This window comes from Musa acuminata, chromosome BXJ3-8, assembly GCF_036884655.1.
Source record: "Musa acuminata AAA Group cultivar baxijiao chromosome BXJ3-8, Cavendish_Baxijiao_AAA, whole genome shotgun sequence".
NCBI lineage: Eukaryota > Viridiplantae > Streptophyta > Magnoliopsida > Zingiberales > Musaceae > Musa > Musa acuminata.
The window spans coordinates 45,448,981-45,472,606 of record NC_088356.1 but is presented as its reverse complement, the minus strand read 5'-3'; the positions used below and the strand labels follow the sequence as shown (position 1 = coordinate 45,472,606).

The window sequence follows — 23,626 nt, the reverse complement described above, 5'->3', positions numbered from 1 at the left end:
ATGTACATTTAAGTATTGGAACAAAAAATGACACAATTTACAGAGATGGTGACACTAATATGGCAAATAAATGTAGCAGTGTAACATTAATGTACTCTATGACCAACTTGGTGTTGTGGATGAGAATTAGATGCAGGTCTTAAAAGAGTGAATTAAATTGTGCTGAAATCTCTTTACCCCTTGTTTTCTGCTGCCAAGACAGCTCAAGTTCTTCTCTCCCCCAGTTCATGTTTCTTTAGAAACAAGCATCCAAGTCAAAGTTCTTCCAATCCCACATCTCACTTCTCTTCAGAAACAAGCATCAAACCCATGTGAGTTTTGATTATTTCACTACAGGAGGCCTCATCATCCATCTTTATGATGCAACACATCCAACCAACTGGATTGCACAATGGAGATCTAGTAAATTCAAGTGGCAGAAAAGTAGTAGCTAAAAATAAATTTAGAGAGAAATGAGAAGAGCTGTTGGTGTACATCCCAATGGACAGCTGTTTGGTGTGAGGTAGATGACACATATCAGCAAAAATATTCTCCCTTCCTCTCATCCTAATCCATCAATTCACATTCCTGTGCTGTTGTTGCTTCTGTTCTTTCCCTATGTACAAGTCAATACAACTCAATGGATGCTTTTATAGCTTTCTAGTAGCCTCCACAACAGGAACAAATAAGGCTCTGACAAGATGCCAAGCATGGTCAACATTTTGCACACAACTCCAGACATCATCTCCTTCCATCAAGATCCTTTTCTAATATTCTTTTGCACTGGATTGACTGGTATCTAAGTTCATAAAGCCAGACAAATTCAAGTCAAAAGTTTAATCCTCTTTACACTCTAGCAGTTGAAACAGAACAAAGAAGGACAAAACAAGATATTGCCAGGCCCTACAATTAACAAGACATAAGAAAAGAACTGATACCATAATGCAAGTTTAAAGAAAGTTGAGGTGCGCAAAGTGCCTGCACAATTCATTTGATGCTATACCACATTCCAAACTTGGGTTGCAAATCTATGTGATGGAACATTCCAGTAACACAGTTTGACATCATAATATTATGTTGATCTATGACTAATTAGCAAAATATTAAAATTATTCATTTCCTAAATTTGATGTTTTGCTCAGGAAGTGATGTGTGATGCAGGCAAGATCATGTAAAACCAATTACAGATTGGGTACTATAACTTTTTGCTTAACTTTGCTTCTTTCCACCTACATATAGGAAGTAATTCTAATTATTACAAAGCACACATCCCACTTTGGATTCTCAGACTAAACATGCAAGTGGGAATAAATTCTAATGGAAGTATCACATAAAGAAATTTCAGCAAATGTTTGCATCCTTTAATTTCACTATTAACATTCATCCAAAGATGAGGCACCTCCAAAAACAATTACCAAAGTAGCAATCAATCATGTTTCATCTGCATATCACAATAATCGGAGTAGAACCATGTTGAATGGTTAAAAAGATTACAAGAAACCCCTAGTATAAGTGGATCAGTTGATACATGATGACCAAATAGACAAGAACAAGGAACCTGTATCACTGCCGATTTAGAACAGTTACAGTAGCAATGCTGTTCTACTTCAATGCCACAAAAATGTGATAGTATATGCTTTGGTTTGTTATAAGACTTCCATCCTACGATAACACTAAATCCTGTAATGGTGGATCCCAAATAGTGGGCCCTTTTGTGTATCTAAATGGGAAGGAGCATGCATCCTGTGCTTCTATCATTCTCTACCATCCCACCCTAGTCAATAAATGGTTGTGGAATAACAAAGATTAGTACTATGTGCCTTGGAGAGAGCTGGCTGTTGCACTCCACCAAAAACTGACAGAGAAACTTGTCGAAAGTGATCTCACATAATGCCACCATTTGGGTGGAATGTAAAGCATTTCACCTTCCTCGAGGACACAATCAATGAAATCCAGACCTTCCACCTTTGGGAATTCTTGGTAGTCAATGTTGTCAAGGTCAACCTGCAGACGGATCCAAAAGAACACCAAGAATTGGAACACTTCAGAAACTGGTAACAGTATATACTGTCTGACATTATCCACTAAAGTATTTGGCAAATACATAATAAACATTAATGAAATAGGAATGATTTTTTAAAAATAATCATCACATTGATGGAAAGGTTCTGATGTTGTTAATCATCAAGGACCAGATACAACCAGAATTGGAGCATAACTATCAAAACATACTCAGGGTCTTGAATATATGCTTAGTTGTACCATACAAAAATGTCTATAGAAGCAACATGGAAAAATCCATACTCCCATATCAGGCCATTTTGTTAAGCCCACTATCGATGCCATTTACATATGCAGATCAGTGTCAAGGCCTCTAGAAACTGCATACCTGGCTGGAATTGCTAAGCATGGATTCCGCATGCGGATACAAATTCTCTGATGCTGAAGCTGGATAAAGTCTTATGTATTTTCTGCCAACAACCTTCAAATGCACAAAACAAGTAAATTGCCAAATTGAGTCTCTTAATATCAAAGATACAAGATCTTGCTTGGTTGGAGCATAAGAGTGAAATAGAAATTAGTATGCTAGTGGAATGGATAGTTCTAACAAGTTAAGCTCATTTCTGTTTGGCTACAGTTTCTTGTTCCTTACAATCATTAGAGAAAATTTTTAAATAAACTAAGCTTTTTTAGTACAATTACTGGAAGAATGAATTACACAAACAAAAAAAAAACTAAAAAAATTTACACAATTACTTGAAATATTCTCATCCAGTGGTGAAACAGATAAAATAATTAAAAAAATTGGATGCAATCAATATGTTCAAAGAAAATTATAGCAACCATGGGCATAGACAAGAAATTCTTCTGGCTCTAATTATGTTACTTAGTAACCATTGCTCGCATGAGTTTAAACCATTTAAAAACATATGAAGATTAAATTCTTATGCCAACATACAAGAGCATAAGCTAACAACATTCAGTATATGTTGCATCGTTCCAATTAAAAGATATATAAGAATACTCCACCTAGAAAGAAGAACTTGACCTGAACACATGAAAAACAAAATATCTATAAAGAAAGGTCCCACTAAGATCACATAAGCAAAAAACAATCTGAAATGCAATATGTAAACAATGAAGGCCAAAATAGAGTCATGGCTGTCCTTGGCGTTCAAAGTGGCCCACATGATAATAAGGAAAAATGGCATGCTCTGTTTACTGATGGGTGATCACTTTACTAAAGAATGCCGGCATGGAAGAGTAAGGGCAGACTTGCAAGATGGTAAATGTAAAAAGCTATAAGTTTTGGACAACGAGTTGATAAAACTTTTGTTCCAGACTCTATATGGAATGTTGTTACAAAGAGATTTGACCAAAATAATTATTTCTCTCTTGTACCTTCTATTTTTTGAGTCATTTGGCAAGCATTAGGCTTATTCCATAGTGTGTGACAGCCTTTTAGCAAAAATATTGTTTCTTCTGTACCATCGATTGAGGTTGTTTCGGCCCCGTTACTGCCCGAAATCGATCAGTAACAGTTGTTTTCGATCGTCGCCGCCCGCTACCGAGCGGTATTAGTCGAGGGAGAAGGAAGAAGAGGGAGAATAAAATGGAGAACCTAAAGATTCGACACCACTCTCCCTCGACGATCCCTATCTGTCACTGCCCTCCCTCGCTAGATGCCGCAGATGAGATATCGCCTCCTCCTCGTAGGAGACGATAAGCCCTCGGCATCGTTGGCAACTTCTCATCCACGTGGGGAGAAGAAGGCTCGACGATGTCACCGAGGCTTCGTGAGGAGAACGCTCAGTTTCTTCTCCCTACGTGGGGAGAAGAAACGAGGCGACGTCGACGTCGCCCTTCTTTATTTTTATTATTATTATTATTATTATTATTATTATTATTATTATTATTATTATTATTATTATTATTATTATATATATATATATATATATATATATACCGATTCTTCTCCTCGGTTTCTTCTCTCCGCGTGGGGAGAAGAAATGAGACATCACCTTTTTTATTATTTTTTAACCTTATTATTATTATTATTATATATATACTGAGTGGTACACCTAAGCATACCACTCAGTACGCTTATACCGTATCGTTTCGAGCTGAGATCGAAACTCCAGTACGGTATGAAATTACAATCCTTGCCTAGATGTATATCTAGAGCATAAGACCTGAAGCTCATTGATAAATTTATTAGTTTAGTATCCTACATGCTAGATAATTGCCCTCAATTACTAATACTCCAACTGTCTATATACTACCTAAATTAACAAATGAGATGCCTAACTCGAATCAGTTTCTAGACACAGTTTACCTATTCCAGTATCAAGTTCTTTTTCTCCAGACATAAATGGTAATTGGTCTTTTTTACACCACAAAAATCACTAACATTCACTTGATTGATCTACAAATAGTAAAGATGAATTCCAAAACATGAACACAGTAAACAATAGCTTAAGTTATTGAAGTTAGGTCACCTGAACATCTAATCTAATAGCAACACAAAAAATTCTAAGATTGTTGCTCACATAAAATGGCTAAGGTGCATTCATTAATTTATCACAAAGTAAGACCATTATTTTCATTATGGTGCATATACTAGGTCTACACTTTGCATATCTTCATATTCTTTCTTGGGTTATAAATAAATTGATTTTATTAACAATAATTAGCAAGCATTTATACAAGCAAATCTATAATTCATAGCAGTGTGCAAAAAATATAATCTAAGGTTGCTGCATAGAAAATTACCAAGCATGTTTCATCAAACCAACCGTTCAACTCTATAAATTTGGTCGACCCATATAATCCAGGTATAGTTATGTGTCAGAATGCAAATAAAGCATCCTGTTAAAAAAAAAGTCCTTTTTCTCGAGAAATAGATCCTTGAATCCATCCAACTTCTCTCTTTACCAACCATAGAAGGCTGGCAGACATAGCTAGGGTTTTTTGTGTGTTAGGCAGACACAACTGCTGATGTGTAGAATCCCACAAACAGTCAAGTGTTTGCAGCAACCAGGGGGGAGTAAAAAGGAAGATATAAAATAATGATTCTATAACACCACCAATGCTGGTCCCAAGCCCGGATGAAAACGGTGGAAAGTTGCGTTAGGTCATTGACAACCAATGTAAAATTATATCAGATCTTATGAACATGGATCTTAATCGATTTCAGTATAGAGCAAGGTCGTCATCCGAAAGTGACGCGAGGCACCCTCATCACTTATGTGGCCCGAATTGTAAACTGTAAGCTAGGAGGTCGCCCAGAAGTGTGTCTAGTGAGTTATTAGTATTAGAACTATAGGGAGTGTGTCTAGTGAGTTTTTTATGAGCATAAGATTACATCAAGGATCGGCATTAAATCCTTACCTTTCTACATTGATAATGGATGAGCTTACTAGTCACTTAAATAATAGACCTCCTTGATATATGTTATTTGTTGATGATATTGTCCTCGTTGATGAGATCTCAAGTAGAATTAATTATAAACTTGAGTAAGTAGGACTAAAACAAAATATATAAAATATAATTTTAATGATTCTAGAAATAAATAAGAGGATATAGTTAAATTGGATGAACAATAAGTCCCTTTAAATAAAAGTTTTAAGTATCTTAGATCAATTATTCAACAAGATAAAGAGATCGATGAAGATATTATTCAGAGTAAAAACAGGATAGTTACAATGGCAAGGGATATCAAGAGTCTTGTGTGATCATCTGATAACCTTTGATATTAAAAGAAAATATTCATAAGACTGTTGTGAGACCAACAGTGCTTTATGGATCTAAGTGTTGTGTAGTTAAGAAAAATCATATACAAAAAATTTGTATTGCCAAGATGAAAATATTGAGATGGATATGTGGGGTTACTATGAAAGATAGGAAAAGAAATATCTTTATTCGTGAACAACTAGATATCACTTTGATAGAGAATGAGATGAAAGAAAATCATTTAATTGAGGAGACCTCCAAATACGATAGTTAGAAGAGGTAAAATAATTAATATTAGTGGTACGATATAAGAAAACCTAAAAAAACTTTAATAGAAACCATAAATAAAGATTTAAGTACTCTGAACTTAATTAAACATATGATTTTTTACATATCTCAATGATGACAAAAGATCCGTATAGCCGATCGTAAATAGTTGGGACTTATAGTTTTATAGTTATTGTTGTTGTTGTAGTATAAAATAATGATACTAACCTATGTAGTATTTTAACTATGGGTGAATTTGTCATTTGCACTTTACCATGCAGTTAGCAATACCAAGGTACATACAGAGCATTTGATGTGCTAGCATTTAACTTAAATAAAGTGATCTCAATGTACCTGAGCAAAAAGATTATGATGAGGATCATGGTGCAAGGGTGTCACTGTACCAAGTGGACCAAACCAAGCATTAAGAGACCGGAGTTCGCCGCCACCAGCAAAGCAGTAATCTGGAATCATTATGTCATCACGTAGCTCTCGAATCTACCAGTTTGTTAGCAACAGTTATTGACACATACCATTTGTCTGATGGCAGAAAGTACTGGAAAATTGTTGAGGTACCTGATCAAACACTGGATGCTGAGCTAGGTATGGCAAGTTGGCAGGGCAGTTAGTTGATTGAATCCTCTCAAGAAACTGAGAGAAGGTAATCAGCTCTTGCTTCCACTCAGAGCAGAGATAGTTTTTGCCAACCTAAACATGAATCAGCTTCAGGTTAAGAAGTCATTTTCAAGATCAACATATCCCTTTTTTCCTTCATAAGAGAGATGAAGTTTCAACTCTTATATTTGAAAATTTATATTTATCAAACAGAACAAAATTTAGCTGACCGAGCTAGAGTAATCAAGAAAAGGAACGCATGTACGTGGAAGCTGCTGATATCAATGTGAATAAAGCAAATGGCACTATCAAATTAAAGGTACCAATTCTTCAAATGACAAAAGAAATTATAGTGATAGAAAAACAAAGTTGGAAAAGCAGTGATGTGGACTTAATGCATATATATTAAGGTTTCTCAGGCCCGTCTGCTCTTTGGCTAGTATAATACATGAATCATCAATCATCATTGCAAGAGGATAATTAGGAGAATAAATTATGTAAATGACAAGTTTGCCATTAAATGCTTTAGTGCAAGACATACAAACTTCAAAGTTTGAAGCAAAAGAATGATTAGTATTTAAGTTTTAATTAGCATAAGTACAACTTGTTACTGCATAAGCTCATTTCTAGAAACCAATGAAAGACTGACTGATATTTGCATGCTCAAAATAACAGAGAAAAACAATATGATAACAACTATAAACAAATAGTTGCATAAAATTAATGAGCTAGAACAGATTAACACAGTTTAGATCGCAAGGACAAACACAAAACTTAGACTAAAAACATGTGAAATCTGCAACGCATGCATGCATGCTATCATTTGTATGTAAAAAAGCAAGCCACCTCATAATTCCAACAGTATATGATATTACGTTTGACTGTATGTAGTAATTGCCATCTTTATACAGAACTATTCTTAAATTTATTACAGTAAAGAAGCTTGAAAAGAAAAAAAATCAAGGATATCTTGAAATATAGGGAGAATAACACACTGCTATTTATGAATCAGAAATAACAACCCGAGACCCTATATAAAAAGTTCATTGGTTTGGTTCATCTCTTAGGCTCTAGAGTTTTTCAATGCAAATGATGGATTAAGCCTACCATTCATATGGAAACTGCTGTCATGATGGCATAAATTCAGCAACAAAAAGAAAGACTATTCACCTCAATGGGAACAGTTCGATCTCCTGCTACCCTCTTTAAGTATTCAATGTCTTTCCACCTCGTCATTGCTGGCCAATGATCAATGCAGCCACTGATTATGACTGGAGAATCACGTAAAAAGTAATCATATATGAATGTCTCCAAAGAAAGGGATGATTGCTTTTCGACTTTCTTACAGGATAGCGATCTGCTTGGCAGAATGGAAAGTGCCTACAAGACAAGTTCACAAAATTATAGCATGGCTCATTTATATAGTTTTCCATGTGCAATATCACTGAACAAAGCACCCACTCACAGATGCACAAAAGCAATTCAACTTCTCAAACATATTCAATAGCACTTGTGATTTCGTATTCTTCGAGGAAAAGATACGTATTTTTTATGAAAATTTATAAAACACTATTCTTTATGGTCTGAAACTCGAAATTTAACTATGAAAACCAACTTAAGCCAATCTTCGTTCAGCATTTCAAAGCAGCGAAAGAAATTGAAAGATCTATAAGGTCTTGACTAAATTACCCCAAAAAGAAAAATAAAATAAACTTGGAAGATGTAAAACTGAGAAAGCAAAGAAAACAAAAGAATAACGTACTCAAGAAAGAACCAAAAGTTGACGCAGAAAAGAACGAGAAATGAAACTATAACTGTGATTAATTCAGTATAAAGTGGAGTTGTACGTCAAAAGCAATCGATGAACACCAAAATCAATTCCAAACATCAAATCCGGAAAAGAAAGGTATGAAAATTATCCAAATAACATCCTACCAAAGCATAACTAAGTGAATTATACCCATAGATCAATGGATTCAATACTAGAACTATATTGACAGGAAAATTCTGCGCTATATTAAAATAATGATTTTTATCTGTTAGTCTGAGCCTCATAACCTCTGCCAAGTCTCGGTTCTTAGAGATTCCCTCCCACCACTTGTCGGCACAATCCCCAACGTTGGCGGCCGCATCGTTCTCGGCGCCCTTCCCGGCCGCGATCCTCTCCACGGCCGCGTCGAGGTCACGCCGGAGTAGCGGCCCACCCATGATTAGGCCCATGTCAAGCGCCCGTAGGGCTTCTTTCCGTTCGCCGGCCCCGGCCCGGAGCTCCGCCACGTGGAGGCACGCCATCGCGTAGGCTTCCCGCCACGCGGGGACAACCTCGTGCCAGGGCCCGGAGTGAAGCTGCTCCCACGCCATCTCCCGCGCCGCCTCCGCTGCCCGGAGATCGCCGCCGGCCGCCTTCTCCGCAGAGCTCACGTATGCAAATCCGCCCTCCTCCGTTATGCGCCGCAGCAGAGCGGCCCGCCGCTCTTCGTCGACCAGCCCTACCGCCGTCTCCGCGGCCTTCTCCGACCCGGGGGCGGCGCCGCCAGGTTCTTCACCCATGGAGACGACGCGAGAGGTGGACGGAAAAGCTCAAAAAGCGCAGCGGCAGATATTTTAGAACGCCGTAGCGAGTTATATTCACCTCTTACCCTCCTATTAGGCCGCGGCACCAACAAGTCATGTGCAGTAGTGTGAAGTTAGGTCGACACGGTCGGGCTCACCGGGTCGTGAAGGGAATCGAGACAGCAATCAAGGTGGACGTGGGCATCTTATCTATCTAGTATCTCCTCCCGCTTATGGCGCTCAGACCGAGGCGAGGGATCTGGTCACCGCCCACTGCCCTGGGAAGGATATATATACACATAGAAACTGAATAATTTTCCTAAATTCAATTTTAGAAGTATTTTATAAATATATATATAATATCTCAATGACCTTTTTGGTCTGATAGAAAGATATTAAGACATTATTTATCTCTACAGTGGTCAAATATGTGCTCTTGCATCATTTCATAATTAAATTTTATTATGTTATGACAAAATACATGGATGTTTGTCTTCTGACATTTATATCTTACTGCTTGTTGGTATGATAGAAAGATATTAAGACATTATTTATGTCTACAGTGGTCAAATATGTACTCTTGCATTGTTTCATAATTAAATTTTATTGCCCAGCTTTATTATGTTATGACAAAATGCATGGATGTTTGTCTTCTGACAATTAATCTCTGAATGCTTTTTGTGCAACCAACAAATGGAATGAGGCAGGCTGTAAACCGTGCAATCTTCAATGGTGCCACCATTTATTTCCTGAGTTCGTCTATCAGCTACAGTAAGGTGAGAGTAGATTGATAGATTTCATATGATTAACTTACTCAGCTGCATCTGGTGAGGCATTTCTAGGATTTCTTTTTTTTTTTCTTTTCTGTCAATAGTGATGTTTACTAGAATCATATAAGATAGGTGCAGTAGTTCATGTTTTCTCATCTTGACCTTTCATGCAGATTGACAAATAGGTTATACTACAATACTACTCTCTGTTAATAAAGATGTGGCAGCCATATCAAAAAAACACACACCTGATTAATTAAACCAGAAGCTACATAACATGAGGAAAGGAAGATATCTGATGGTAGAACCTTAAATATTTTTTATTTATAAATATAAAAATCTCAATATAACTTTTAAAAAATATGAATCAAAAGTATACAAAATAATTAATTATATAAAAATAATATATAAGTAGCTCCAATACTCCGAGGTATTTCTCACAATCTTTTAACTGCTAATCATGGAGAATCAACTGCAGTGGGAAGACAGTCGGTCCAACCAACCAACAGTAAGAAAGGATAAAGGGAGCAAAACACTTTTATCTACTAGCTCAAAGACTGGAAAGAGAAGAAAAACCCTCAAGTTTTCTGGAGTTCTAACTCTAGTGAGACTGATGGATTCCTCTTGATTTCACTTTTATCAGATATATTCTGTCATTCAAATTCCATTTTGCTAGACGACAACACATCACGAAGTGTGCTTGCAGATACCACTATACTTTGGAGGTCGGAGATCTCATTTATCTGCATCCAAAGAAGAAAAGAAGAGTAACCTCAGTTCAGCTCTAACTCCATATAATTTCATGCCTTTAAATTTGCTTGTATGAAACCCTGAGCTTGGTTCTCTCCATTGGCCCTCGCTTGCTTCCTTGCCGCAACTGCTGTCGACGGAATAAGTGATGTAGCTATTAAGAACAAGAGACCTCTTTAAGCCACTCAATCTTCACAAAGAGGAAATCACCATGAGAGGAGTCATCCACACCGAACTCTCTTGCTGACGAGACAAGCTGAGGAAGATGGCGGTCGCACAGGATCATGAAGCTGATGATGGAGTGCGACGAGTTCCAGGTCACAATTTCCTCCGGGAGGTGAGACTTCACAGTGCGAACTATGTCAGCCATGGCGAGGAAGTCCATGGATAGTTGAAAAGTATTCTCTCTTTCTTTCTTGTGTGGTTCACTTGAAGGCCAACTTGAGTTGAGACTATACATGATGATCAACCGCAAGCAAGGCGAGGAACAATGAAGGACCCTTAGAGATCAACTACTTCAGTTTTGGATATTCTGACATCATGTCACATTTTGAACAACATTTATTTCTGTATTTATCTCTTCATTTATTCACTTAATACTGTCAACATCGAAGGAGTTCCACTATTTTTCATTATTAAAAAGGAAGAAAGCAGGAGTTCTATAAGATATGGACAACACTTACTAACCACAAGAGCAATTAGTAGGCGATGTGTACTCTCTCTAAACTAACAATTGAACAAGGGATTAAACCACCCTCGTTATCAATTTGACAAGACATGAACAACAAGATGTCCCCAACTCGAAGGCAGAGACATTTTATGGTGATTGATGGCTCCATGCCAAAATATACTTTAACGATACTCCATGAAGTTATGAATAGATTGATATCTGATAAACCTGTAAAGCTTCCCATGAAGTTATGAATAGATTGATATCTGATAAACCTGTAAAGCTTCTATCTAGAAACCCACAGACGAACTTTCGAGGGGATCATTGTTGTGTACCAGTTCAGGATCCCAACATCAGTTATGACCATCTTCGATCCAGGATCAAGCTTCCCATGTTGTTCACAAGACACCTTCGATCTGAGAGAAGATAAAGATGTCCAAGATAGAGTCAGTACTCCACATGAGAAAAAAAACAAGCATCAAATCTGTCTACTTGCAAGAAATAATCTCCAATGGTTTTTCTTCTCCTGACAAAACACCCTAACACAAGGCAGAAAGCCACAACTTCATGCCTGACATGAATTTGTAATGTTTGAATGCAATACTAATTGAAAACTATGCCTATTAGTTGGTATTGTATTGTCATGGATGAAGTCAGTAAACACATGCACTTTGCTTATTTCTGTTTTTTTTATGCTTAAGATCTTCTAAGCCAAAAATCTAATGCAGCGTTTAATTCAATTGCTCTCCAATCTCATGCTCAAATTCCATTGTCAAACTAGAAAACAGAACAGATACTTTTCACATGTTCCGATGACATGACATGCAACTATGCTGCTTGTCGACTGACATGGTGTGCGTGTTAAATTAGCATGGTCTAATACATTGTCGTGATAACACAGGCATCACACAATAGAAAGTGATTTTTTAAAAAATGTTACCTGTTTAGATACTTATGACAGCTTTCCTGGAGGTTGGGAGAGAGAGGTGACACCATTGAGGATGAGGAAAGGACTGTTACTGAGGAATCAACCATTCTGTCGAACTGGTAACAAATCAAGAACTCTAAAACATACCCTTTGAATGATCCAACAGCCTGGTCTTGTTTCTGTTGATTCAGCTCAATCGGACCAAATCAGCTACTAAACCCTACATTAGAAAAAGGAAGAAGAGAGAACAATTTTATCTGTTAAGCTACCACTGCCCAAATTGAATCTTTTGGCCGAAAATACTTCATGCTTTGTTATGAAATTTCCATTTTTGTTGGTAAACATATATCCACAAGTATATAGTTCATAAACTAAATATTTTATGGGGGATGTTGATACAACCCACGCAATGAAGATTTTACTTCACAGTTTTTATTTTAGATTTATTCAATTCTCTATCATTTTTTATCAATTCTATATCTCAATTCGCATGATACTACTGACCACTACTTTTTGTTAAAAGTATTGCAGATTAAAGCCATAAGTATCCAATCACCGCAAGCAAAGAAAACAGAAAGCACATCATACACACACCTAGAAAAACTTCATTACTTGTAGGGCAGGTCTTGGTAAACAATCTGCGACCTTGGTGATCAAAGTTAGCAGAGAAGATTGACGATAACAGCAAACCCCATGACAATAATCTTACTCATGTTCCCAAATACTCCATTAGGTCATCATCATGCAGTATGTCACCAAGATCAGGAATTGAGGTTGGGCTGCTGATCCCAATAAAATCTAATGGCAGTCCGAACGAATTGCTGACTAACTTATCTTGTTCAGTGCAGAATGGTTCGTCTATGAATAAATGCATGTCTCCAAAACCTGTATGTGAATTCACATTTGGTGTCGTCAAATAGTCATAAGAATTATTCTCGACAGGATTACCGCTATTGTCAGACCTTATTCCATGACTAGTAACAGAGATAGGGTGCTGTTGCTTATCTTGCAGGATACTGAAGCCCCCTGATGAGTTATAAAATTCACAGTTGGCCCCATTATCAATTGTGGTAGCATACTGCAACTCATTATTCCCAACGTCTGGGAACACTAATGGTTGGTAACCAACACCCATGTTTTCTGTAGCAACATTGACAGAATGCAAGCTTTCAAGGTTGCTGATCCCAGATCGCAGTGCAAGGCATTTGCTTCGAAGATCTCTCTCTTGATGCTTCGGATTTGGATTCAAATAGGCCTTGTTATGAACACTTGGTGTATGACGGATCAACCTCGAGATGTTTGTGCCATTCATATCTGGTCTAGCATTTGTCATTTCCCCTGGTATGTGCTCATTCTGAGTTGGAGCTGCCCGTTTGTCAGAAGATACAGCACTTACTCGAGGTCTTTTTCTCTTTGGACGTTCACTTGTTTGCTCCTTGATTTGACCAAGTTGGTTGATAATTTCAGTTGGGCTATCCTCCTTTGAAGTAGATGCTATGTTCTCTGCACAATCTTGTTTCTGGACCTGCAGATTTCTCTCACCATCTCTGCATGAAGTTGATCCAAGAGCATCTGCACGGCCATCAACATCATATTCATCACTACTGCTGTTTGCCTCCTCCCTATGCTCCCCATGACCACCATGCTGAGTTACATCAGACATCCCATTATCACTACTTAGCTGGTTGATAATCATTTCTTCTTTATTCAGAATTCCCAACCAAATGGAGCTCTCTTTGGCACTCATCTTATCTTGCAAACATTTTGACTTCCGTACATGGGTTTTGATCTTTCCAATATTGGGAGACATGTGTTTAATCACACCTGTTAATACCCCAACTTTCCACACCTTCTTGAGATCATGTGGCTTCTTATATGGCGGGGCATGACCCTTTGGTAAGTCCAAACCTATCCACCAGTTCTCATTTCCAGATGGCCACCAAGGCGGGGGAACACCCTTCTCCAATGGGTATTTACGTTGTGGTGGGTTACAGTGTTGCATCAATGATGATAAAAGAGATCCTAGTGTAGCATCCTGGAGATCCATAAGACTATGATGACTTTTGCTACCACCGTTCTGTGCATTCTGGGCCGCAAAGTTCCCTGCCTCATATTTAGCAATGGCAGCAGGCCCATTCTTATCAAACTTCACTTTCTCCTTCCACCAAGCTCTAATGTTATCTGAAGCACCACTCACAGGCTTTCCCTTCTCTGGAATAATTCCATAAACAAACCCACGGACATTACACACCTCCATCAACTTCAGCATGTACTTGAGAATCCCATCTTGTGCCCTGGACATCTTTTTTCTAAGAGCCTGATCAGATATTTGCCTTGGCTTAGATATTTCAGAAGCTGCCTGTTGAGCAGCAAGCTTTTCCCTTTCCTTAAGTCTCTTGAGTTTAACTCTATCTTTCCACATTCTTCTCGCCAACTCATCGGGTTCAATTTCTTCATCGGAGACATCATTTTCGTTAAGATTATCATACTTAGCACCATCCACCTCAAAATCTAAAGCATCACCACCTAAGTCCTGAGCTATCATTGTCATATGATCCATGATTTAGACGGACATTTTAAGCCACCAAACTTGGAGACCCTTCTTATCGATGCTCATACAAAGCAGATTCAGAAAGTGTCTGGGATTTATTCCAACAAAAGTAAGTAAACAAAACAAAGTTTTAAAGAAGAATTGGACGAAGAGCAAATCAGATTTTTCCCACCAAAAGGAAATGATTAAAATAGACCTCAAGTAGTATTCAACAATTCAGAAGATCAGATTTTCCACCAATAATAACATAGCACCATAAGCTACCTTCCAATACTAAAATAACCCCAACGAAAGCGAGTTACAAAAAACTCAATAAAAAATTGTTACAACATAAGCATAATTAACAAAAAAATCCCATGATTACTCAACATTTTAAATTCATTTTGAGGAATCCCCTCGATTTGAGTTAACATGAAGCAGCTTTTTCAATATGCAAAATTAATGCCCAAACCCTCCTATCCTTAAGGTCAACATAAATCTAAGAAGAACCTAAACTTATTCCCAAAATCCCCTCCTTCTCAATCATTCCCAAATCCCATGTAACTCCTACCACGATAAGATCTCAGACTCCATAAAATTCGCCGGTTTCATTTAACCCAAAACAAAATGGGTAGTAAAAAACAAGCCTTTCCATTTATTTCTGAAAACATAACCACCAGATTATGCTTCCTTCACAACCAAAACGAACAAAGCACTTCGCTCAAAGAGAAAAAGGGAAACCAACCAAATTCCATTTTTTTCATTGGGACAAAAAGATATGACCGTAATTACCTTCGAAAAAAAAAATTTACAACCAAGTTATTAATGAACGTCACAAATCAAATCGAGATGCAGGAAAATAAAAGGAAAAACTGTTACCAGGAAGAACCAAACGATTTACCGAATTGGAGCTAAAGACGGACGTCTGTTAGTTAGGGTTTCTAAAGAAACTGGGACCCGCTCGTCGGTTCCCGTCGCCGACTTCTTCTACTTCTTCTTCTTTCCCTTTTGGGAGGCGATGTTTAAGAAAGGAAAGGAGAGGCGGAGAGCAGAATAAGACGACAGCGAGGATCCTTTTGCGGGGCGGTGACAGCGACAGGAGGAACAAGTTGGATTTCGACTAAAGCGGCACGCAGTTGGGTCTCATTCGTATTCTCGGCCCATCAAAGCCTTATCCGTTTTTGCCGATTCGTCCTCCCTTCTCACGACATGTTCGTCCCATTTCAAGACGTGTGATTGGATATTTAGGTGGAACCCACTTTGGGGTCGGCCACCTCTTCGTGCGGTCGTGAGAGAGGTAGAAGGGTAACCCGTAGAAAATTGGGAAATTTCCAAAAAAATCAAAGTTATTATTATTTTTTTTTAATAAAAGATTACGATCTCACCTCTATCGTCGAGGTGTCACAATGCAATGCACTCAATGATCTCTCCATCCCACAATATTTATTGAGACGATGAAAATACTAAAAGAGAAGATGTTATTGATCCTGATAAAGCTAGCCGAGATAAAAAATTACTACCGGTGGTGTATAAGGAGGTTGGGGTTACCCTCGACACTATCTTGATTGTCTTTATATGTCTATGCAAAAACAATGAAAATCATGTTGTGGCCCTCAATAATAAGATATGAGGGTAAGGGCAAAAGATATACTACACGATGAAGTAAATATCATGGGCGAAGACGATCACGATGGAACGAAAGTTAAGAATACTCTCATCTTTTAGAAAATAACGAACATCACATGAAAATAAACGAAAAAAGAAGCCTTCTTTGAGAAAAAAAAAAAGTTTTTCTGAAATTTGCCATAACAAATTTATAACAAAACTTTCCTAAAAAAACACTATTATATTAAGTAGGACCCACTTTAAGCCACCTCTTGATAGAGAGGATGGTAAAAATGAACAAGTAAGAAAAGCTTATTTATAAAACTTTCTTCTTTTTGTTTTATAGTGTGATAATAAAATAAAATCAATAAAAATATCTACCAGACTAACTTATTAGGGTTTGAAGTATCATCTAATATATTTTATATCTTAAACATTAGTTTATACTAAATCCTCTTATCAAAGTTGATAACTTACAATTTCATTCGATATATTTTTTATACTGTATTGTTCTCTTATTAAAGATTGAATATTTTTGAAGATATCAGTTAACCAAGCCGATAAATAATTTGATAATTTATTACAAAGAATTAAGTTCAAATCTCATCTTGATCATTTATCTTAAAAAAATAAAAAATATTTTGTATTTATTATCCTTCTTTTTATTCTTGATGAACTTAGATGTGGAACAGAGTCAGCACAACTGGGTGGAATCACATCGCACAGAAGGAGCACAATTGGGTGGCTTCATCAGATACGCTCACGCAGAGTCAGCAAAGATGGCGGAGAGCATCACACAGGAGAGTGGATTCATCAGATTTAGCACCCACCCCAAGGAGGAGCACAACTGGGTGGCTTCAACCAATCACAAGACTGTGCTCCCGAGCATCATTCTGTAGGTTTCAATATGCTCCATTGATAAAAGTTCATCTTCGCCAGAAAACACCGGCAAATTGGCCCATCGTCACTTCAACTCTACACATTCCAGGACGGGTTAACGCTCTGCATTATAGCAGTTCTGAAACCAGATTGTCCAGAACACTAGAATATAACTCAATACTACTGCTTTAAGGTCCAAATACAATCATTAATCAGATACTTATAATCCAATTCATGTGAGTATTATAATCTTTTCCACTCAGGAACATGATATCCTCATCAACATTCAAAGGTCTAGTGTAATTATGACGACTTGTATGTCCAATGCTAATCCGATATCGTTTATCATAATTAATTTGATGAATCTATTAACTTCATACGGTCGAAACTATGTGAACTAAAATGCTCCAAATCTTAGTTAATATTTATAAATTCATCGAGGGCTAATAGACCAATTATCTTATTCCATTTCTGTTGGGACTATTACAAAGATTATGATATAATTTGTCTTCTTTTTGCATCTATAAATTGCAGTAATGTGATATCCACCATTTACAGTCATATATCTTAATCATTCTTAGACCAAGAAGTTTCAGGATTAGGGAAGATTCTTCTCATATCTGACCAACTAGCTTTAGTCTTACATGGAATGACATTGATGGTGTCATATCTGAAGCAGCAGCAGCATGTTCATTCATATGTTTATCAGATAACTCTTTTGGTTGATTTTAGCATCATTTTCTATTTAAAAAATTTTCTAACAACTATTCGTCGGTAATATTTGATTGTCTATGATTACATGAGGAAAAAAGATGTAAGAAAATTTAATGTTAAGTTTTTTCTAATTATCATATACATTGATGATGTCTTAATCAATCTGACTCGATCTTGGACTACTTACATAAACGTCTACAAATGAATAAGAAAATAATTCTAAGGACGAATTTACAAAAAGATCAAAGTGATGTGCAGTGTTTGATCTGACTTTTTTTGATGCTCGAGATTGATATGTAAAATAGAATTATGAGTGAACAGTAATTTACGTGAGTAATAATGAATGAATTAATAAAATATAGATAGAATATTTTCTTTTGGACTATTGGGCTTAAATTAATAAACCTTTATAGTAAACTGAGCCCAAAGAAATATTTTACAATATAGGTAGAATATTCTCTTGGTCTCTCTCTCCCTATGTTGAGTTGGTAACTATAATTGGGGGTTTAGAATTCTCCTCCTATCGGGGAACAATCACTGCCAAAAGGAGAACTTCATGAACTTTTGACATTGTAAACATGGAAAAGAAATGCAACAGAGATGACAATATTGAGGGGAAAAAGATAGGAGATAACTGAGAAGTTGATGATCCACTTGGAGGTCTGTCAAATCTTATCAACCTTTGTCATGCTTATACAATGAGCAGAATTTATACCATCCCCATAAGTCCACTGCATCTCTCAAACCCTCACAGCAAAAGAACATCTATGAACACAAAAAGAATAAACATCCATTTTTACCGTGTAGACTTCCCCTCCGAAGATTTGTTGTTGGCGTGTGTGTGTGTGTGTTGTGTGAGATCTGGTTTGGTCTCCTGCCAAAATCTTGCCTTCATACCAAGCTTTAATGCCATGGTGATCGGGAAAAGAAACGCAAGCAAGCATCTTGGTGAAGCAGCAGCAGCACAAGCCATTTGCCCTGGCTCGCTATAGTATCGACCTTATGCTCGTGCCATTACACATGCACTCCGGCACCGGGTAGGCGGTGACATCCTTGCCGACCTTGTGGTCGGTCCTGAGCTCAGGTTGGCCCAGCGATCCCTGATGCAGCTCCTTCACGATCCGATTGAACTCCGACTCCGGCAAGGAAGTGTCGAGGAAAAAGGGGATCATCTGCCGCTTGTTCGGCGTGATGAACTTCTTGTGCCCGGCGAACGCTCGGTGCCCGCGCATCAAGTGGCCCATGTTCCCGCCGTGGGAGGCCATGAAGACGTCGCTCTGCTCGCAGACGATGTAGTCGATGGCAGCTAGAAGAGACGACCTGTTAGCGAACTGTTCCAGTTCACCCGGCAGAGTAAGGCTCTCTTTGTTGTAGAGATCGGGGAATTCGTAGAGAAGAGGCAGCAGTGCCTGTCGCCCGCCGAAGGGTTGCCCTCCTGCCCAGTAAATTCGTGCGTCCCTCGGCGCTTCGAGTGCTTTGAGCAGTCTGTGGATTCATTATCATCACTGAGTTGTCTGCAAGATGCAGAGAAGAGGGAGGCTGTAAAAGGTACCTGGTGACTTCCAAGGCGGTCAAGGGGCAAAGGCCGGCGAGTCTGCGCTCCTGGTACGTCATGTTGGACCTTCCGGTGAGGAGCTTCGGCCGGAGCTTCCTCTGTTCTTGGATGACCTCGTCGTGGTCGGGGCTTAGACCGGGAAGGCAACCGGTTCGCACCCACACGTCCTTCTCCAGACGCAGGTGTAGCGCGAGATATGGACCTTTGCTTCTCATCCTCATTGCGAGCTTGTTGCCCAGCTCTTGGATCGGAGCTGCGAACCTCAGCGCACGGAACGCGACCTGGTCGATTTGGGACGCACAAGTCAACTCCGGCTTCCAGTCAAAAGTCTTCTGATAGAACGCAAGGAAACTCGAGAGGTGCTGTGGTTACCTTGCAGCGAAGCTTTTGGAGATCAGGTGGGAGGTCCTTGGAAAGCCTGGAATCCAAACCTCTTAGAAGCAAAACACCTTCTCTGTTTAGCTTCATGAAAAATCAACAACAAAAAGGAACGAATTAAGAACTCAGAATCAAGACAGATCGTAAATGAACAATCTAATGAGCTGCTAATATTTCGCTAGATTACAGGAAAACAGATCATAAATGAGAGGAATGCCGCGTTCGATACATTTTTCGTGGGAATTACAAGGGAAAACTAAAGATCAAACGACAAATGAATGTTCAAAAGACAGGGACTCACTCGCTTCATGTATCTCGATCGAATCCAGTCAGGGGAGACATGAAGGGGTGTTTCCCTCTCCTGCACCGGCCTCGTCATGATATGTGTCGACGGCAGCGACGACACCACCTTAACATCCTCGGCGAGAACGCTTTTGAAATGCTCCAAGTCGAATACATCAGAGAACTCGCTGCCCATAAATGAAACCAATCTAAGTTTTGGATGTAGTGCTCCAGAAATATGGAGGAAAAAGGTGACATTTTGTTTGCCTGGATTTGTGTTTGGATAAGAGAGAGAAGTCAATGAAGTCAAGATGAGAAATCGAGGGAGATTTCTGCATGGGAACGAGGAATTGGAACGCAAGATGGCACCTTTCGTCGCCCCAGATGACGTTGACCTGGAGGACGGGGACGACCAGGGCGGCGCCGAGAATCCGAGCAATGACTACCGCGTCAACGATCTGGTTCCGCTGCTGGTTGAGCCCGCCGGAGACGACCACCAGGAGGTACTTCTTCCGGCGGCCGGCCCGCGCCGCCGCCTCGCCTTCCGCCCGGTACTGCTTGCTGAACTTGAGACATGGCACGTACCCCATCCCGTCCGGCTGTCGCCAGAACTCCCCCCGCGCCTCCACCCCTCCACCGACGCCGAGCGCGAGCTCCTCCGTCGAATCCACCGTAGAGAGCGGGCCTCGAATGAGGTGGGGGCAGGGGAGGAGCGGGTCGAGGTCGTGCCAGACCCTCAATGTGCCGACTCCAGCGAAGAGGAAGAGCAGCAGGAGGAGGAACTTGGTGCTGCGGGCGAGGAGGCGGTGGCCGGTCCGAGAGACCTTCTTGGGCGGGGAGATGAGGAGGCTGTGCAGCGATGTGGAGGAGAGCGAGTGGATAATCTGCGACGGCACTGCGATATACGACAACCGCCTTCCATTCGGCCTCGTCGCCATCTCTTCCTCTCCTTCCTCTTCGACTCTTCTTCCGCTCCTCTTCTTCTTCGTCATCAACTCTCCCCACTCCTCTGTTACGTTGTTGTATGTAGTAAAAAGGGACACGTTACTTTCTAATAATGAAGGGGTAAAGAAACGTCGTGGCCGGCGGGAAAGGGTAATTACGATCACGTTCAAGTAATCACGATTATTACAGAAACGTGGCTCCCACTACGTCCCCATTAAATGACCAAAACGCCCTTCCGTTAATCCCCTCGTGGGTGAAGGGTAATTTCGTCATAGTAAAAAAGGCACCCTGAGACGTGTCGAGATAAGAGTGGCCAGCTTTCCAAAAGCCAATCCGGCACGTGGCTGCTACGCGTTCGACACTTGGGTGTCGGTCCTGCGGCAGAACACGTGGAAGCGCTGTTGCGTGCGTGGGGCCGGTCCAGCTAATGGCCAGCTGGACCAATCGTTGGAGCCTCAACTCACGCTACGTATCAACCGACGCAACGCGATGCTTGCGGACTCTCACGTGGACAGAAGACGACCTGTAAAAGAGTCCAGCAGTGGCAACCTGCGGAATTGGTCAGCGGCGAAGACAATACAAAAGCTTCGAGAAGGCGAAAACAATGACAATGGGAGGAGGTGTTGAATTATGTAGCTCCATTATTACAGCTCACGGGTGGATAAGAGAAAGCAGCAGCAGCAGCTCAATCATTGATTTGGTAGCACACATGGGATTAATCGATTGGGACTAGCAGAGGAGGCAGACGACGAGGCCAGTAGAGGTAGAGGTAGAGGTAGAGGCATAAGTGGGGGCACGCAGATGCCGCCATGGAGAACATGGGTTGGTGTACGACTACAGCTGCTTGACGCGACATCATTCTCTTGTCTCCGTCTTCATTTTGTGCCACATTAATGGTGTACGTATTTCTCTCGTTGATATAATGGATGTCTCAGAAGACTTGATTTTGATTGTAATTTATTAGATCTTATCCTTTTTTTTTCAATCTTATTATATTTGAAGTTAGGAAAAAGTTATGAAAAAATCGATCTTGAAATGAATTATGATTAAGAAGATTAACATGATGTTCGACCAAACTAGATATTCACTTATAAAACATCAATCTAAACTCGAGACGATTTAGTCAGAGATAAAATTTTATCTGTGTCTAATAAAAATTTAAATAACTAATTATATTTAAATGATTTGCGTGGAATAAGATCTTTTTTATATTCAAGTCAAATTAAATTCTTATGAAAATAAATTATCATTCAAATTAAATTCATATAATAAAGAAGATAATAAGAAATAGTATAGAGATCCTTGTTTCTTTATATAATTATCATTGATTATCATGTTTTAAGTGTATTAATAAAAATATTTTCTTAATATATCGTACTAACTCAACAGTCCATTTATCATATCGATATTTCCAGTGAGTCTTATGTCTAGAGTTTTGATTGACAGTGAATAACTATTGGCTATGTTGAGTTGAAGAGATATTTAAATGTCTCAAATATCATTAAGATTCTAAAAATCATAATGCCTTAATGTTTTAATTTATGCTAATAAAGAATATTAAAAAGCTACTATATATTATTGCCTTGCATATATTCTTAATCTAATGGATGGAGTGGCTCAAAGATGGAGGCATAAAGTTTTATGCTACCACTGGGATGTAAACCACAAGCCTAAAATCCTTCTTTGCCAACAAGAAGCATAGTTACTGCTACAGAACCAAGGAATTGTTGATGGTGTCCAATGGTGGTTTACCAGTGCTTATCAAAAGTTGGTGAGAGGTAGGCATCAGGGGACCTGTCCCTCCATAAATGACTCTCATCTCTCACAAGTAAGAAAACAAGGAGAAAAAAAGGATGGTCTTTGGTGCATCATTAGGTCAACTTCCCTTGGACTGTGATGGAGGGCAGCTCATATGACACACAAGTTTTCAATGCCATGAAGTGATGGCCCATCTCCCAAAAAACATGCAGCACTTTGTCCATGCATCAAACAAAAGATGCTGTGAGCTGCTTTTACTTTGCTTGTCCTCCTCTTTCAACCTTGATGAAGGATGATGAGATGCTCCTTCAAAGCTGGGTAAATGCTTCAGTACATGAGATGAAAGCAAAAGAGTTGCAGGCTTTTAATAGTGTCATTTGTCTACCCATAATCTTACTTGGAATTGCAGTCTAGCTTTTCCTCATTCCTAAACAACCATCAAGGGAGCTACCCATGCTTGCATGTTCTCTTCCAACTTGTTCAAGCAATCCCACACCTCTGGATATTTCTCTCTCTCTCTCTCTCTCTCTCTCTCTCTCTCTCTCATATATATATATATATATATATATATATATATATATATATATATATATATATATATATATATATATATATAAACTAATGCATTGAGTTGTATGTGCTTGCAAGTTGGTCTTCTTCCATTGTTGGAATGGCAGAATCAGATTAGTTGGAGATGACTGTATCCTTCATCATT

At 39.0% G+C, this 23,626-nt stretch overlaps 3 protein-coding genes across 6 annotated transcripts; all 3 read right to left on the bottom strand.

The window, feature by feature from the left end:
• Positions 1-413: 413 nt before the first annotated feature.
• On the bottom strand, positions 414-9,240 carry LOC135645695 (lysine-specific demethylase JMJ30-like). Of its 3 annotated transcripts, XM_065164335.1 has the most exons (7): positions 8,653-9,240; positions 7,941-7,974; positions 7,765-7,865; positions 6,556-6,687; positions 6,334-6,477; positions 2,369-2,461; positions 1,400-1,983 (listed from the first exon to the last, which is right to left on the bottom strand). In XM_065164335.1, exons 1-7 carry the CDS (start codon positions 9,142-9,144, stop codon positions 1,792-1,794), a joined length of 1,188 nt encoding a protein of 395 aa, XP_065020407.1. In that variant the 5' UTR covers positions 9,145-9,240; the 3' UTR covers positions 1,400-1,791. The 3 variants fall into 3 exon arrangements, with proteins under 3 accessions (XP_065020408.1, XP_065020407.1, XP_065020406.1); XM_065164336.1 differs by lacking the exon at positions 1,400-1,983 and adding an exon at positions 414-778 and having other exon boundaries at positions 7,765-7,974; XM_065164334.1 differs by having other exon boundaries at positions 7,765-7,974.
• Positions 9,241-11,264: 2,024 nt separating this feature from the next.
• On the bottom strand, positions 11,265-15,844 carry LOC135644996 (ETHYLENE INSENSITIVE 3-like 3 protein). 2 transcript variants are annotated; one of them, XM_065163013.1, is made up of 4 exons: positions 15,697-15,844; positions 12,860-14,904; positions 12,278-12,485; positions 11,265-11,753 (listed from the first exon to the last, which is right to left on the bottom strand). In XM_065163013.1, exon 2 carries the CDS (start codon positions 14,823-14,825, stop codon positions 12,975-12,977), a length of 1,851 nt encoding a protein of 616 aa, XP_065019085.1. In that variant the 5' UTR covers positions 14,826-14,904; positions 15,697-15,844; the 3' UTR covers positions 11,265-11,753; positions 12,278-12,485; positions 12,860-12,974. The 2 variants fall into 2 exon arrangements, with proteins under 2 accessions (XP_065019085.1, XP_065019086.1); XM_065163014.1 differs by having other exon boundaries at positions 15,675-15,830.
• A 2,780-nt stretch (positions 15,845-18,624) lies between these two features.
• On the bottom strand, positions 18,625-21,221 carry LOC135645639 (O-fucosyltransferase 20-like). The gene is made up of 5 exons (XM_065164233.1): positions 20,578-21,221; positions 20,228-20,396; positions 19,921-20,010; positions 19,546-19,829; positions 18,625-19,478 (listed from the first exon to the last, which is right to left on the bottom strand). The coding sequence occupies exons 1-5, from the start codon at positions 21,198-21,200 to the stop codon at positions 18,980-18,982; spliced, it is 1,665 nt and encodes a 554-aa protein (XP_065020305.1). The 5' UTR covers positions 21,201-21,221; the 3' UTR covers positions 18,625-18,979.
• Positions 21,222-23,626: the final 2,405 nt, after the last annotated feature.